This window comes from Cyprinus carpio, chromosome B10 (assembly GCF_018340385.1).
Source record: "Cyprinus carpio isolate SPL01 chromosome B10, ASM1834038v1, whole genome shotgun sequence".
NCBI lineage: Eukaryota > Metazoa > Chordata > Actinopteri > Cypriniformes > Cyprinidae > Cyprinus > Cyprinus carpio.
This window is the reverse complement of record NC_056606.1, coordinates 5880058-5894245: the sequence shown is the minus strand read 5'-3', so window position 1 is coordinate 5894245 and position 14188 is coordinate 5880058. Positions and strand designations below refer to the sequence as shown.

General features: G+C 34.6%; 2 protein-coding genes across 3 annotated transcripts in view; one reads left to right on the top strand and one right to left on the bottom strand.

Moving 5' to 3' along the window:
- Positions 1–2747, bottom strand: LOC109057621 (protein SREK1IP1-like). Of its 2 annotated transcripts, none has more exons than XM_042732220.1 (5): positions 2580–2747; positions 2130–2177; positions 837–989; positions 622–697; positions 1–290 (listed from the first exon to the last, which is right to left on the bottom strand). In XM_042732220.1, the coding sequence occupies exons 1-5, from the start codon at positions 2590–2592 to the stop codon at positions 107–109; spliced, it is 474 nt and encodes a 157-aa protein (XP_042588154.1). In that variant the 5' UTR covers positions 2593–2747; the 3' UTR covers positions 1–106. The 2 variants fall into 2 exon arrangements, with proteins under 2 accessions (XP_042588154.1, XP_042588153.1); XM_042732219.1 differs by lacking the exon at positions 2580–2747 and adding an exon at positions 2328–2502.
- A 371-nt stretch (positions 2748–3118) lies between these two features.
- Positions 3119–14188, top strand: part of cwc27 (CWC27 spliceosome associated cyclophilin) — a 37755-nt gene continuing 26685 nt past the window's right edge. The window contains exons 1-10 of the mRNA XM_042732218.1: positions 3119–3360; positions 4424–4520; positions 4649–4761; positions 4877–5020; positions 6097–6195; positions 6281–6381; positions 7273–7342; positions 7424–7503; positions 7645–7672; positions 7759–7901. Of these exons, the coding sequence (XP_042588152.1) occupies positions 3319–3360; positions 4424–4520; positions 4649–4761; positions 4877–5020; positions 6097–6195; positions 6281–6381; positions 7273–7342; positions 7424–7503; positions 7645–7672; positions 7759–7901 (917 nt within the window). The 5' untranslated portion in view covers positions 3119–3318. The remainder of the gene's footprint in view (positions 3361–4423; positions 4521–4648; positions 4762–4876; positions 5021–6096; positions 6196–6280; positions 6382–7272; positions 7343–7423; positions 7504–7644; positions 7673–7758; positions 7902–14188) is intronic.

The window sequence follows — 14188 nt, the reverse complement described above, 5'->3', positions numbered from 1 at the left end:
TAAGTATAAAAGACAAAATTTATTTCTAATGTATAAAGGTGTTATGTACAAATGTGTCTGGCAGAAGGTGTTTTATAGTTATTTTTGCTGTGATTCGGTCAAAGCTTCAGTCCGTGTCTGATGATCCGGTAGAGCTGTCAGAGGAGGAAGAGTCTGTGGCTTTCTTATGATGTTTTTTCTTGTGTTTCTTTTCTTTCTCTCTTTTCTCCTTTTTCCCTTTCTTTTTGTGGCTCTTGTGCTTTTTCTTCTTCTTGCTCACTTCTTCCTCATCATCACTCGATGAATAAGACCTGAGGGTATGAAATCATATGAATATCAGATCAAAACAGGGCAGTAATGACACCTAAAATATACAAAAATCTAATTATATATATATTCATTCATTCAATAATATCTTCATTGGACTTTTCTACATTGAATAATAAGTGCACAGATAACAAGCCCATAATTATCAATCTGAGAAATTAAAAGTTACAAAAAACTGTATGTAGTTAATCATAATAAATATGTTGAAATAAATTTGAACGCAACATTTAAAGCACATTTTATAAAGCACTTACAAATTGTTTTGTTATATACTTAAGTGAGGTGAAAAAGTGCTATGATTGATCACATGTGTACCTCTTTTTGGCCTTTCGATGAGATTTGTCTTTGATTTTCTTTTTATGTTTTTCTTTCCTGGACTCGTCGTGAGAGCCTGTGTTTCAGTGACAAATGATCAATATTCTCACTCAGTTAAAACATTTCAAATATATGTATACACAAAAAGCAGGAAGACCTCAGACAGAACTAGTAGCTAGAAACAAAGCATTTCAAGTCTGTGACGAGGAAAGAACCTTTTGAATGGCTGCCGACGATCTTCTCTTTGCTGACAGCTTCCTGCTCCTCCTCTTCACTCTCCTCACTGCTGGTGCTGCTCACATCCAAAACAATGTCCTTCCTCGGATCCACACGGACAAAATTACGACATTCAAATGTCAAATGACCAGCTGAAGAAAACAATGGATGATGAAAAAGAGAAAGAATCAATATCACAGGCATGAAAAGCAATGATAGACGCATATAGAGAAAGACAGACAGACAGAAAAAACTGAGACAGTCAAACAGAAAGAGATACAGTACAGGTCAAAAGTTTGGAAACATTACTATTTTTAATGTTTTTGAAAGAAGTTTCTTCTGCTCATCAAGCCTGCATTTATTTGATCAAAAATACAGAAAAAAAAATTAATATTGTGATATATTATTACAATTTAAAATAATTGTTTTTAAATGTATTATACTTTAAATTATCATTTATTTCTGTGATGCAAAGCTGAATTTTTAGGATCATTATCACATGATCCTTTAGAAATCATTCTAATATGATGATTCATTATCAAAGTTGGAAACAGTTCTGCTGCTTAATTTTTTTTCAGAACATGTGATACTTTTTTTAGGATACTTTGATGAATAAAAAAAGTCAAAAAAAAAAAAAAAAAAAAAAAAAAGAAGCTATGTTGTTTAAAATATAAATATTTTGTAATAATATACACTAACATTCAGTACTTTGGAGTCAGCAGTAATTTTTTTTTCTTTCTTTTTTAAAAAAAAATAAAATCAATACTTTTATTCAGCAAGGATGTGTTAAATTTGATAAAAAGTGATAGTAAAGAAAATATATTATTAGAATATATATTATTAGAATTTTTATTTTTATTTTGAATAAAATGCAGTTCTTTTTTAACCTTTATTCATCAAATATATTAGACAGCAGAACTGTTTCCATCACTCATAATAAATCAGAATATTAGAATGATTTCTAAATGATCATGTGATAGACTAGATGGTACATGTGACACTGAAAGGCTGGAGGAATGATGCTGAAAATTCAGCTTTGCATCACAGGAATAAATTATTTTTTTTAAAATATATTCAAATAGAAAACTATTATTTTAAGTTGTAATAATATTTCACAATATTACTGTTTTTTCTGTATTTTTAAACAAATAAATGCAGGCTTGATGAGCAGAAGAAACTTATTTCAAAAACATTAAAAATAGTAATGTTTCCAAACTTTTTACCTGTACTATATATATATAGAAAACAGACTGATAGACACTGATATACAGAAACAAATGAGACAGACTCACGATATCCACATCTTTTGCAGCCTGCTCTGATGTTGTCTTTGTTTGGACCTGTTAGAAAATAAAAAACACATTCAGTGTCGCTTCAGGACGTGGATTCATGAACACGTTACAAAACCAGCCGCTAATGTTAGCTGCAAGACACCGCGGGTTCGCTGGATGTTTAATCCTCATCTAAACATATTTCAGAATGAATCTCACCGTTTATAAAACAACGAGCAGCTTGCGTTATACCAAACTCTGTCGACATAGTGTCTTACAAATCAGTTACCTACAACTAAGATTAAAATCTGAAACGCAGGGATATGTGTCTGGTGTAGAGCGACGGCTCTGTTGTTGATCAGTAAATATATTAATGAAGAGAAGGAGAGTTTCCAGAACATTCCAGAAGTAGCACATCAACAACATTCACCAAAACTAACGGACAACCCGTTCATCTCTGCACACGCATACCTGGGGCAGCCATGAGAGCATCGACTGTTTATTAATTTAAATTATAAAAGAGACAAACAAAACAAAACAACTCGTTTGGTTTTGCTCCACCGCTTTTCAAACCGTGAAACCGATCCGTTTGGTGAAAGAGTCCGACTGGAAACGTCGAGAACGGTACACTGTGGTTCCACTTACAGACGCGTTCAGCAAGACAACAGCTAAAGAGCGCAGTTGTTTAACGAGGACAGACTTTTAACGACGCTGAATGAAGACCTGCCACTGAATTTGTATAAACTCATTAAAGAAAACTGTGTAATCATAAGCGGCTGTGATTGGTTCATCTTCATCAGCGCGGAGAAAAGTAACATGTTCCTCCTGACAACACAATCGACAACTACTTCAGAAGCACTTGTATATTCCGATTTTATATATTTAAAATTACACATTGAAGATAGGACAACGTTTATTATCCTTCATTTGAATTCTACATCTCCTGATACTGGTCTTTAACAGGTTATATTAATATTTACCCTATTATTCTCCAGTACGGTAGGGGGCGATAAGGCCGAGAGGACGCTGCAGGAGCGAGGAAAGGATCTTCTCTGGCGGCGTGACAGGATCTCGCTTGTAAACATCACACAAGAAAATACTTAATATTTGCTGGACGTGCTTGTTATGTTCTTGTAATATCTGCGTATAGTTTGTACGTTTGTTATCAACCAGGTTTGAGGGAAATATACCCACATAAAACGCGTTAAAGATGAGCAACATATATATTCAAGAGCCGCCCACGAACGGAAAGGTGAGTTTCAAACTCATATTCATGAAAAAATATGAAATGTAATGTCCATCAGATGATATAATCTACTCCATCCTTCATATATGTTTATTTATGTATTTTTAAGAGTCAAGAGTTAACATTTTTTTGCAAAACAAGTGCTTTTATTACATTTACATCTCTTGTGTTGTTAGCCCTGTAAAGCCTGACATATGAAATTATAGATTTTTAAAGTTAATACTTCAGGAAGAAGAAGAAAAAAACCCTTCCGTTTTATTTAGAGTCCAAAAGCTGAGCAGTATGCTGCAGGTGCTGATATTTATATGGTCAAAAAGATGAAATTCTCATAGCTTGTAATGTTCATCAATGAGATAAGGGTAAAACTAACAACTTGCATACAATTATATAAATCAGTTATTATCACTCTATATCTCCCAATAATATGTCTGAGTGAGGCGATATTTAAATGCCTAGTTTTATAATCTTAGCTCTGTAGACAAAACTTTTAAAAAACTTCAAAAAAAGATCAAAAAACAAATAAACACCAAAAAAACAACAACATTTTAACAAAAATTTTCTAAAAAAAAAAAAAAAAAAAAAAAAAAAAAAAAAAAATATATATATATATATATATTATATATATATATATATAATATATATATATATAAATTGTATTGATAATCAAGGAAACCTAAGTTGCTTCAGTCCGTTAAGGGTTTATCTTGAAACAACAATAATAAAGATATTATTCTGTTCACTTCATAAAAAACTCAAGCAAAAAGACATATGAGCCTTTAACTTAAGCTGGACATTTTTATAATTATACTAGAATTTCTTCTTATAAATGATCAATCAGATGGCATAAAGCATTTAGTAGATTGTGAACCAGTATTTTTTTAAGCAAAGTGTTGATTATGTTAATACTTTAGAGGCCTTTTAGAAACTTGCTTCAAATATAATGCGATAGGATTTATTGGGTAATTTGAACTGTATTTGCTGTGTACACTGTGTACATTGCTGTCACTGAAAGCCTTCTCAAACACAGAAACCATTGTATCTGTGTAATGACGCTCTGATGTGTTCTCAGGTCTTGCTGAAGACCTCCGCGGGTGATATTGATATAGAGCTCTGGTCTAAGGAGGCTCCCAAGGCATGCAGAAACTTCACGCAGCTCTGTATGGAGGGTAGGTGGCGTCATACTTCGAGATTTGCAGACATAAAATACAAACAAGACAAGACACTCGTCACGATATCATGTTTTTAAATGAAATGCCTCGATTACTCATCATAAACATTTGTCTCTGTTTTGCAGGTTACTATGATGGCACAGTCTTTCATCGTGTGGTGCCAGAATTCATCGTTCAAGGAGGAGATCCCACAGGCACTGGGACGGGAGGGGAGTCCATCTACGGTCGCCCTTTTAAGGTTGCTTTTGTTTTTGTTTTTTATGAGATTAAGTGGATGTGCAATTGGAATATGTATAAGAATGTGCAGGAAAACTTGCTTATTGTATTTAACTGTTGGGTTTTTTTCAATGCAGGATGAATTTCACTCCAGATTGCGCTTCAATCGGCGAGGTTTGGTTGCTATGGCAAACGCAGGGCCTCATGATAATGGGAGCCAGTTCTTCTTTACTCTTGGACGGGCCGATGAACTCAACAACAAACACACCATTTTTGGAAAGGTGAAGAATATTTTATGACCCATTTAAAGGGACAGTGTCCTAAAAATGAGAGTAGGCCAAGATTTTCTGCTAAATAAACAAAACAAAACAAAAAAATTGTATTTTTTTTTTTTCTGCAAGGATGCATTCAGTTGATTAGGATTGGCATTAAAACGATTCATACGGTTCATTCATGTTGCAAAATATACTCTTTATATTTTAAATATTTTCTGTTCATTAGAGAATGCTGAAAAAAGTATTGCAGTTTCCAGAAAAATATGAGAAGCACAACTGATTTCAACATTGATGATAATCAGAAATTATTATTTATAATGTTACCAAAAATTGCTTTTTCAAATAAATGCTGTTCTTTTGAGTATGGAAATATGAAGCAGCACAACTGTTTTCAACACTGACAATAATCAGAAATGTTTCTTGAGCATCAAATCAGCATAATATAATAATTTCTGAAGATCATGTGACACTGAAGACTGGAGTAATGATGCTGAAAATTCAGCTTTGATCACAGGAATAAATGACATTTTAAAATAAATTTAAATAGAAAACAATTATTTTAGATTGTAATAATATTTAAAAATATTGCTATATGTATGATGAGATAAATTTTGGTGAGCATAAGAGACTTTTTTCAGAAATATTAAAAAAATCTTACTGGCCCCGAATTTTTAGTGTACAGTAAAATAAATGTAATACATTTTTCTGTGAATTAGGTCTTTGCACATGGAGTCTGAAATTTTCACACATTAAAAAATAAATACGACCTCACGTTGTGTCAGTCACGTTCACAAACTGCCTCTGAAACTTTTGTCCGTCATAAAAAAATTCGGATCAGGTTTGATTTTCTGCGTTTTCGCATCTGTAGCAAGCATTTTCATAGGAAAGGATGACGAATATGAAAAAAAATAAAAATAAATGAAAAAACGCATACCAAAATTTGGGCCTCAGTGTGCGAGGACCTTTACTCGTTTATCCAACAGTGCTGATTAGCATATGTTGCTGTTTTTATTTATTATTTGTTTTATATATTATTTTTGTTTCATTCACTTCACGGTTTGTGTGTTGTGCTTTGGCTGCAGGTCACAGGAGACACGGTGTATAACATGCTCAGGCTCGCAGAGGTGGAGTGTGACCGAGACGAACGGCCGCTCAACCCACACAAAATTCGATCCACAGAGGTTTGTTCAGTCCCATCATGAACTGGCTTCACCGTTTTCATTTTATTGACCTTCGTTTTCATATGGAGTCGTTGGTTTTGTGCAGGTCTTACATTCTCCCTTTGATGACATCGTTCCACGTGAAATTAAAGTTAAAAAAGAGAAAAACAAAGGAGAAGGGAAGAAATCGCAGTCCAAAGCAACCAAGTATGCTTACACGCACACTATTTATTTCATTTATTTAGATACCAGCGTTAAAGACAACGTGATGCAAGCATTCACAATGCGTTTAACGTCTGTGCAGTGATGTATTACAGTGCTTCTTAAGCTTTTTGACTCAAACTCTCCCTGTTGTCCAACACGATTCTTGAAGGTCACATAAACTAGGAAATTTTTGGTTGCACTTTATTTTACAGTACGTGTACTTACATGTACTTACAGTGTATTTATCTAAGAAAATTCTGGTAATACAAGGTAACTGCATGGGTTAGGGTTAGGTTTAGGGGTAGGTTCAGGGTTAGTACCTAGTTATTACATAGTTATTGTAATTACAATAATAAAAGTGCTACCAAATTTTTTTATATTTCTGCCGTAAATATGACAATAACTGCTTGTTTTCAAGCTTCTATTAAACAGAAAGTTAAGAGTTGATATACATTTCATTGAAAGTTAGTCAGTTCATTTTGATGTGTTAATAATAATTTACGTATTTGAGTATTTTAAGTGATTTGAAGGCTTCATGAGGCCCCCTCTGCTGATGTATTCTGAGTTATAATATATCACTGAAAAAAGTGATATTTGATTTTATCTATTAGTATTGATTAGATTGCTGAAAGTCACCTGTGACATTATTGTGGTTATTGCAAGTGCCACTATATTTCATAATTAGTCCGAACATTAAATTTTCAGAACTTGTTCTGCATTTTGCCTGCAGACAAGTAATAATTATGCATAGATTTGCAGCAAATAAATTGGGTCAATCTCTATTTGTTCTCTTTTTTACCCTTTATGATTAAATTTATAAAAATGGTTTCATTTTGTATTTTGATGCTGTAATGTTTCCATAATGTAATGTTAACCAGGAGAATTTTTCTATAGGAATTTCAACTTGTTGTCGTTTGGTGAGGAGGCCGAGGAAGACGAGGAGATGGTCAATCAAGTCAGCCAGGTAGCTTCCTGTCCAGTGATTATTCATTTGTGTGAAAATGAGCAGTAGGTGCTCTCAACATTATTTCATTTGTCCTTGCAGACACTGAAAGGAAAAAGCAAAAGCAGTCATGACCTGCTGAAGGATGATCCCAAGTTAAGCTCTGTTCCTGTCGTTGACAGGTCGGGAAAAACAAAACAAAACAAAAAACTTAGGCTTCACATAAATAATACTGCTTTCTATTGTAATGGCTTTGTTTCATAATGCAGATGTAATCCATAATTAATGTAAAAACAGTTTAATTTTTGTTTTTCTTCTGTGAAGAACCAAAGTGGCGGAGATGATTTTGAGGTACGTTCTCTTTGGTTTGTGTTCAGTTCAGTGATTTCTGAGGATGTGTTACTGTGATGTAAGTCTGTGTCTGTTATCCGCTCCAGGACGCAGATGATGATTCAGAGGACGACAGCGAACGTGAAGCAGAGAGGGAGAGGATCAGAGAGAACATCTCACAGAAACTAAAGAAAGACAAGACGGATGAGAAGTCATCCAATCCAGACACGCTGAAGAAGACTTCCCGCAGGTATGGGGTTTTTCATTTGTACATCAGGGACAATCTTGCTTCTGAATTGTTTAACTCCAACACACCTCAACCAGCTAATCAAAGTGTTTGAGAGTGCTAGAAACGTCCAACTCACGCCTGCTGTGTGTAATGTGATGGAGCAGTTAAAGTGGTGTCCAGTAGAAGGCACTGTTGCTCTGTAAAGTTCACACACACTTTCTCTTCAGGGATGGGGATGAGTTCCTTTGGCATTAGTGTCACAATGTTTTATGTGTTCTTTGTGTTCCCCTGAACTGGGCTGCAGCCTCACACCCCTATTTTTTAAGTATTTTTTCTATTCCAGGTTAATATGACAGCTTTATGTAAGCTAACACATTTTGATATTTTGTTTGTTTAATGGTTCGAACTCTTATAGATGTTATTGAGGTTATTGTTTCTATATGGCCAGTAAAGAAGAATCTGATTGGTTGGTACAACACAGTCCTTTAAAACACTCATTTTCATTCCCTGCTCTGAAATTATCCTTTTCCGGTCAATTGCAATCCATAATCTATAATTTTGCTTCCTCCAGTGAAAAAGTCATGTGAATCAGGAGAGAAATATGCACAGATCATGCACCGTTTACAAGTGAAAACAGTTCAAAACGGCTATAAACCAATATGTAAGTGGATTTTGATGCGAGGAGGACAGCAGGGGATGGACTTTTTCACTGGAAGAAGCGTTATTATGGATTTTGTCCATTTGCAATGGTTTAATGTTAAAGACCTTGAGACCCATTTCTTAAAGATTATGTTTTTAACTTGACACATCATCTTAACTCCAAGCTTATATGAGAAACACTGAATAATAAAAAAGACATGAGCAGTGCTGTAAAAAAAAAAGTTGACCTTGAATTTCAGAAAACGATGCAACTTATTACAATCAGCTTGTTTAGTTGACTCCACTAACAACTGACAGAAATATTAAGGCAATTAAAAATTGTTTAGCAAACATACATTGTAGACAAATATATTAAATCCAACAGTTTCAGTGAGATGCGCATATACCTCAACACACAATCAAATCACAAAGACGCTGATGATCGGCAAATTCTAATTTAGTAAAAATATGAAAACTATCATAGTTAGACATTCTAGAATATAGATAGAATTTGCTTTAGTGTTTGCTTAAGTTAATTAAAATATGAAACTTCTTGTAGCAGGTTTTAGCTGTGTGAAGGCTATTGCTAGTACTTGTAACTACCGTACAACTTTTATTTTCATGGTTAAATCACAGATTAAAAACCAAGGGGAGCACGAAGTGGAAATACATAAAGCCCACAATAGTGGTTGAATACAGTTGAGTTTCAGCTCGCTGTGATCTCAGCGGGTTGTCTGCTTGACCTGACCTCTGATTCCTGAGGTTGCTAAAGAGCAGTGACACCTGCAGTCAAGCAGAACTGTGGCACAGTTGCTCCTCATCCTCACTGGAGCCGCTTCAGTGGACACAGCCAGGTCCCTCAAGGTGAAGCACATATCTGGCTCACAAATCAAATAACTCTGCCACGGCGGGGGAAACGGCTCCCTCCTGCCAACCTGGCAACCCCTGCACTACTCCTCCCGAGACACGAGACTGTATCATTTTCTGTCTTACATCAGAGAAATTAATTGTAAACATGCTTCTGGAATAATGTTTATCTGAAAGCTGGCACTGTGGCGTTTCTTCGAGAGCAGCCGTTGACTTCGCTCTGTGACCAAAGATGCTTCATATCCTTTCATTCATTTTGTTAATTACAAAAACAGAGATGCTGCTCAGGGTTGGTTGGAAAATTTGGAAACCAGTGAGTTTGATGAATCCATGACAAAGAATATCATAGTTTTATGGTACCACAAATAATGACCTAAAGGTATAAGCTCTTAACTATAGTCAAGGGTCAGTTCTTTTCAGATTTAATAAAGCAAAGGATTTTTGATGAGAAAAGTAAAACTGACTGAGGTAAATGTTTAATGTTTGCCTTTTCTGAACTGGCCACAATCATGGTGTGGGGGGTTGCTGGGCCATTGCTTATCAAAAAGTCCACTTCAAGGTCCCCCTTGCTGTTTTTGTTAAAGCAATGATTCATTTTCATGTTACAGCTGATAAATGATAAAACATTTACATTAAAATTCTACACTATTTTGTCAAAATAAAATAAATGCTAAAAGAGATTTTGCAAGATTTGCAAAAGATCGTTTAACAGCGTTGTTAAATTGTTAGTGTTTTTAGTTTACATGAGTGAACATTAGATGTTGATAAACAATCAAAATTAAAAAATAGGTATGAGCATGTACATTACTGTTTAAAACCTTGGGATCAATAAGATTTATTTTTATTTATATTTTAAATGAAATTAATCATTTTATTATGTAAGGATGCATTAAATTGATCAAAAATGAAATCATAGACATTTATAATGTTACAAAAAATTGCTATTTCAAATAAATGCTGTTCTTTTGAGTATGGAAACAGGGAGCAGCACAACTGTTTTCAACACTGACAATAATCAGAAATCTTTCTTGAGCAGCAAATCAGTATATCAGAATGATTTCTAAAGGATCATGTGACACTGAAGACTGAAGTAATGATGCTGAAAATTCAGCTTTGATAACAGAAATAAAGTACATTTTAAAATGTATAAAATCTAAATAGAAAACAGTTATTTTAATTTGCCATAAAATTTCGCAATACTTGTTCACAGTAATTGATTTTACTGTATTTTTGATTAAAAAAAAGTCACCCCAAACTTTTGAATGGTAATGTACTATTGCATGTTTTGTGTTTCATAATCTAACGCTAATTTTGTTAATTTTTTTTAATTTTTTTATATTAGTCACTAACCAGTATAGTACTGATATGTTGTGAATAAATATATCAAATGCACTTAGTTAAGCATATTAAGATTCGCAAAATAAAATACTTTTGAAAAGGAGATAAACATTACTTGTTCCTGGTAAACTAAGCATGTACAAAATTAACTTCAATATCAAAGTTATGTGACTGGTTATGGCAATCTATGTGCCAAAATTTACTACTTTAGTTAAAGGGAGTGTTTAAATCCCTGACTGTGACCAAAACGTAAAGTGATACTCCACCCCAACATGAAAATTTAGTCATTAATCACTTACCCCGATGTCGTTCCAAACCCGTAAAAGCTTTGTTCATCTACGGAGCACAATTTAAGATATTTTGGATGAAAACCGGGAGGCTTGTGACTGTTCCATAGACAACCAAGAAAAATACACTGTCAAGGTCATGAAAAGTATGAAAAGCATCGTCATAATACTCCGTCTGCCATCAGTGATTCAACCGTAACATTATGAAGCGATGAATACTTTTTATACAGAAAGGGAAAAAAAAAGTCTTTATTCAACAATTCCTCTCCTCTGTGTCTCTCCACATCACCGTAGAGCCATTTTGGTGCACCTTAGGCTCTTCTTTGTCAGCTGCGCTGCATGGATGTGCTGTTTTCTTTCAAATCAAAGAGTAAATATACATAGAAAATGTATCTTTGTGTCGTGGCTGAGCCAGAAGAGAGTTAGATGCCTGTGTACTGCTCAGATTCTCCAAAATGGCGCTACGCTGATGTGGAGAGACAGAGGAGACAAATTGTTGAATAAAGTAGCTATTTTTGTTTTCTTTGTGTACAAAAAGTATTCTCGTCGCTTCATAACGTTACGGTTGAATCACTGATGGCAGATGGAGTATTCTGACGATGCGTTTCATACTTTCCTGAACCTTGACAATGTTATTTACTTGGCAGTCTATGGGACAGTCACAAGCCTCCCGGTTTTCATCCAAAATATCTTAAATTGTGTTCCGAAGATGAACAAAGCTTTTACAGGTCTGGAACGACATCGGGGTAAGTGATTAATGACAAAACTTTCATTTGCGGTGGAGTATCCCTTTGAAGTATCAATTCCACTGAAGGGCCTTTTAGAGTTATATGCTTTTGCGCATCAAGTCAAATTCCCTGTATGGACTCAAACCTTGTACCGTCTGATCTTTAAAACCCATTTTTCAAATCCTCTCTCACATCAGACTCATTGTCACAGTCGCATCCCTTTCATGTGATCCTTGAAATCAGCGTGTGACCTTTGAAAACGGTGGGGATTAAAGGATTCATAACCTCACCACTGACTGAGGCACTAAAGGCGGAGAACTCTTCCCCGCAAGCCCCCTTTTCAGGAAGCACACCTGCCTTATCTCAGCCGTTATGTGTCTGGATAATTTTCCGATCATAATAAACATGATCTTTTCTTTTCCTACATAATGAAGTAATGGCCAAACCCACCGAGTTTCACCGCTTTGATTGACAGGAAGCAAAATGCAGAAGGACTGTAGTATATTAAACGCAAGCATGGTGTTTGGCTACAAGAACTGTAACCCAACACAGTGGTTTGTCTTGGCTTGCAATCAAAGAGTTGGCTGGTAGGTAGAGTGTTGGTGCAAGACAAAGAGAGCATTGTTGCAGCCCAGAGCTCTTTCCCACTCAGGCTTACAGGAGCTTATAGGGGAAGGGAGAAGCTTTGGTTGCCAGTCACCTGGAAGGAAGCACAGGCTGTAGGACGGATCTGATGTTGCTTGGAATAAGTCTACGAGGCTCGAGCTGAAATCTAGCTCTTCTGGATCCATGTCTACTGCTTATGATAGTATTTCATTTCCTGGTTGGCTTTCTGTGCTTTTTGGTTACCAAGTTCAGCGGGGTTTTAAAGAACGCTTCCGGTATTCTTCAATCAAGCATTTTTCTTTATCTGGAAATTTATATGTGATCTTTGATATTGATGACTTTTTCAGTTTTGTCCACAAAAAGATAGAAAAAGCTTAGCATTGTCTGTGTGATTGGCTTAGAGGTGGCATTAATGAATAAAACAGCATGCTGATGGGAGTCCCGGCATCACCACACAGTGCAGATGGTAGCCGCCACTTACACTAAACCCGACAGGGCATAACTAAGAATACAAAGTGCTTCCATATGGCTCTTGGATATAGCCATACGCTCTTAATATTTTCATTTAAACCTGAGTGATATACCATAACCACAATTCAAGAGAGAAAACTGTGAAACCCTGGGCAAAAGAATAAGAAAACAAGTACCTGGCAATTTTCTATAAGACGTAATAAAATAATACTTGCATATATTTCAGTAAAAACAGCATTATTATTATTATTAATAATAAAATGTCAACTGCATATATTTTAATACATGTAACTATAATTATGTATTTATAATAATGAAATGTTTAATAAAATATAAATTAAATGTATTTCAATAAATTTATTATCATTTTGTCTCTTTAAATTGCAATGAAATATATTTATACTGTGTAACAAAAGTATGTAAAAATAAATTGAGTACAAATAATAATTATAAAAAATGTAAATAAAATGTTAAAATAAATCTATAATAAATATTATATATAGGGAGTAAATTCTTCAATTCTTCATAATATTCAAGTCACTTTTATTTATATAGCGCTTTATACTATCCAGATTGTGCCAGCTTTCAATAATGCAAACAAAATTCAATTCTGCTGTAAAGAAGCTCTAAAAAGGACAATAGTAAACAGATTTATTAATTTACAGTATAATAAAATATCATTTTCATTTAAAATGCATGTTTTTACGTATTGTAAAACAAAAAAAAACACAAACAAAAAAAAAAATTAAAAAAAAATAAATAATTTATATGTGTGTGTGTGTGTGTGTGTGTGTATATATGTATGTACATATGTGTGTACATATGTGTGTATGTATAATTTAATTATACAATTTATTTTTCTAATATATAAACATACTATATAAATACTTTGCACAAATACTTTTAAGGTGTCTTCAACATGTGATGCTCTATTGTAAGAAAGCCAAGCAAGTCAAGTAAGTCATTTATTGAAACGGGTTTTCCCTCATGTTAAAGTTTGTCAGACAGCACTCCCAGCATCCATTTAGCTGAAGGGCCTCATCAAGAACCCCTTGGCATTGCAGTAAGTCTCCTGTTCTTGTGACCTCTGATCTGTGGCAGTGAAGGGCAGGAGAACTTACAACAGTAGTGTGGATTTGCAGCCATCTGAATCCATCAAACTGCTGAATAAACTTAAGTGGACTCCTGTCATTATCTGCCTTTTGAGACAATGGAAATGTCTCTTTCAACAGAGTCCAAAAAGCAATTATGCACCAAAGACGATGACTTTTGGGTGCAGTGTCACTGTTTCTAATTGACCGCACCTGTCAGTTGTCGTACATCATAATCCGATGCTGTATCAGCCTCTCAGGGAAAGGTCAGCCGGATCAGT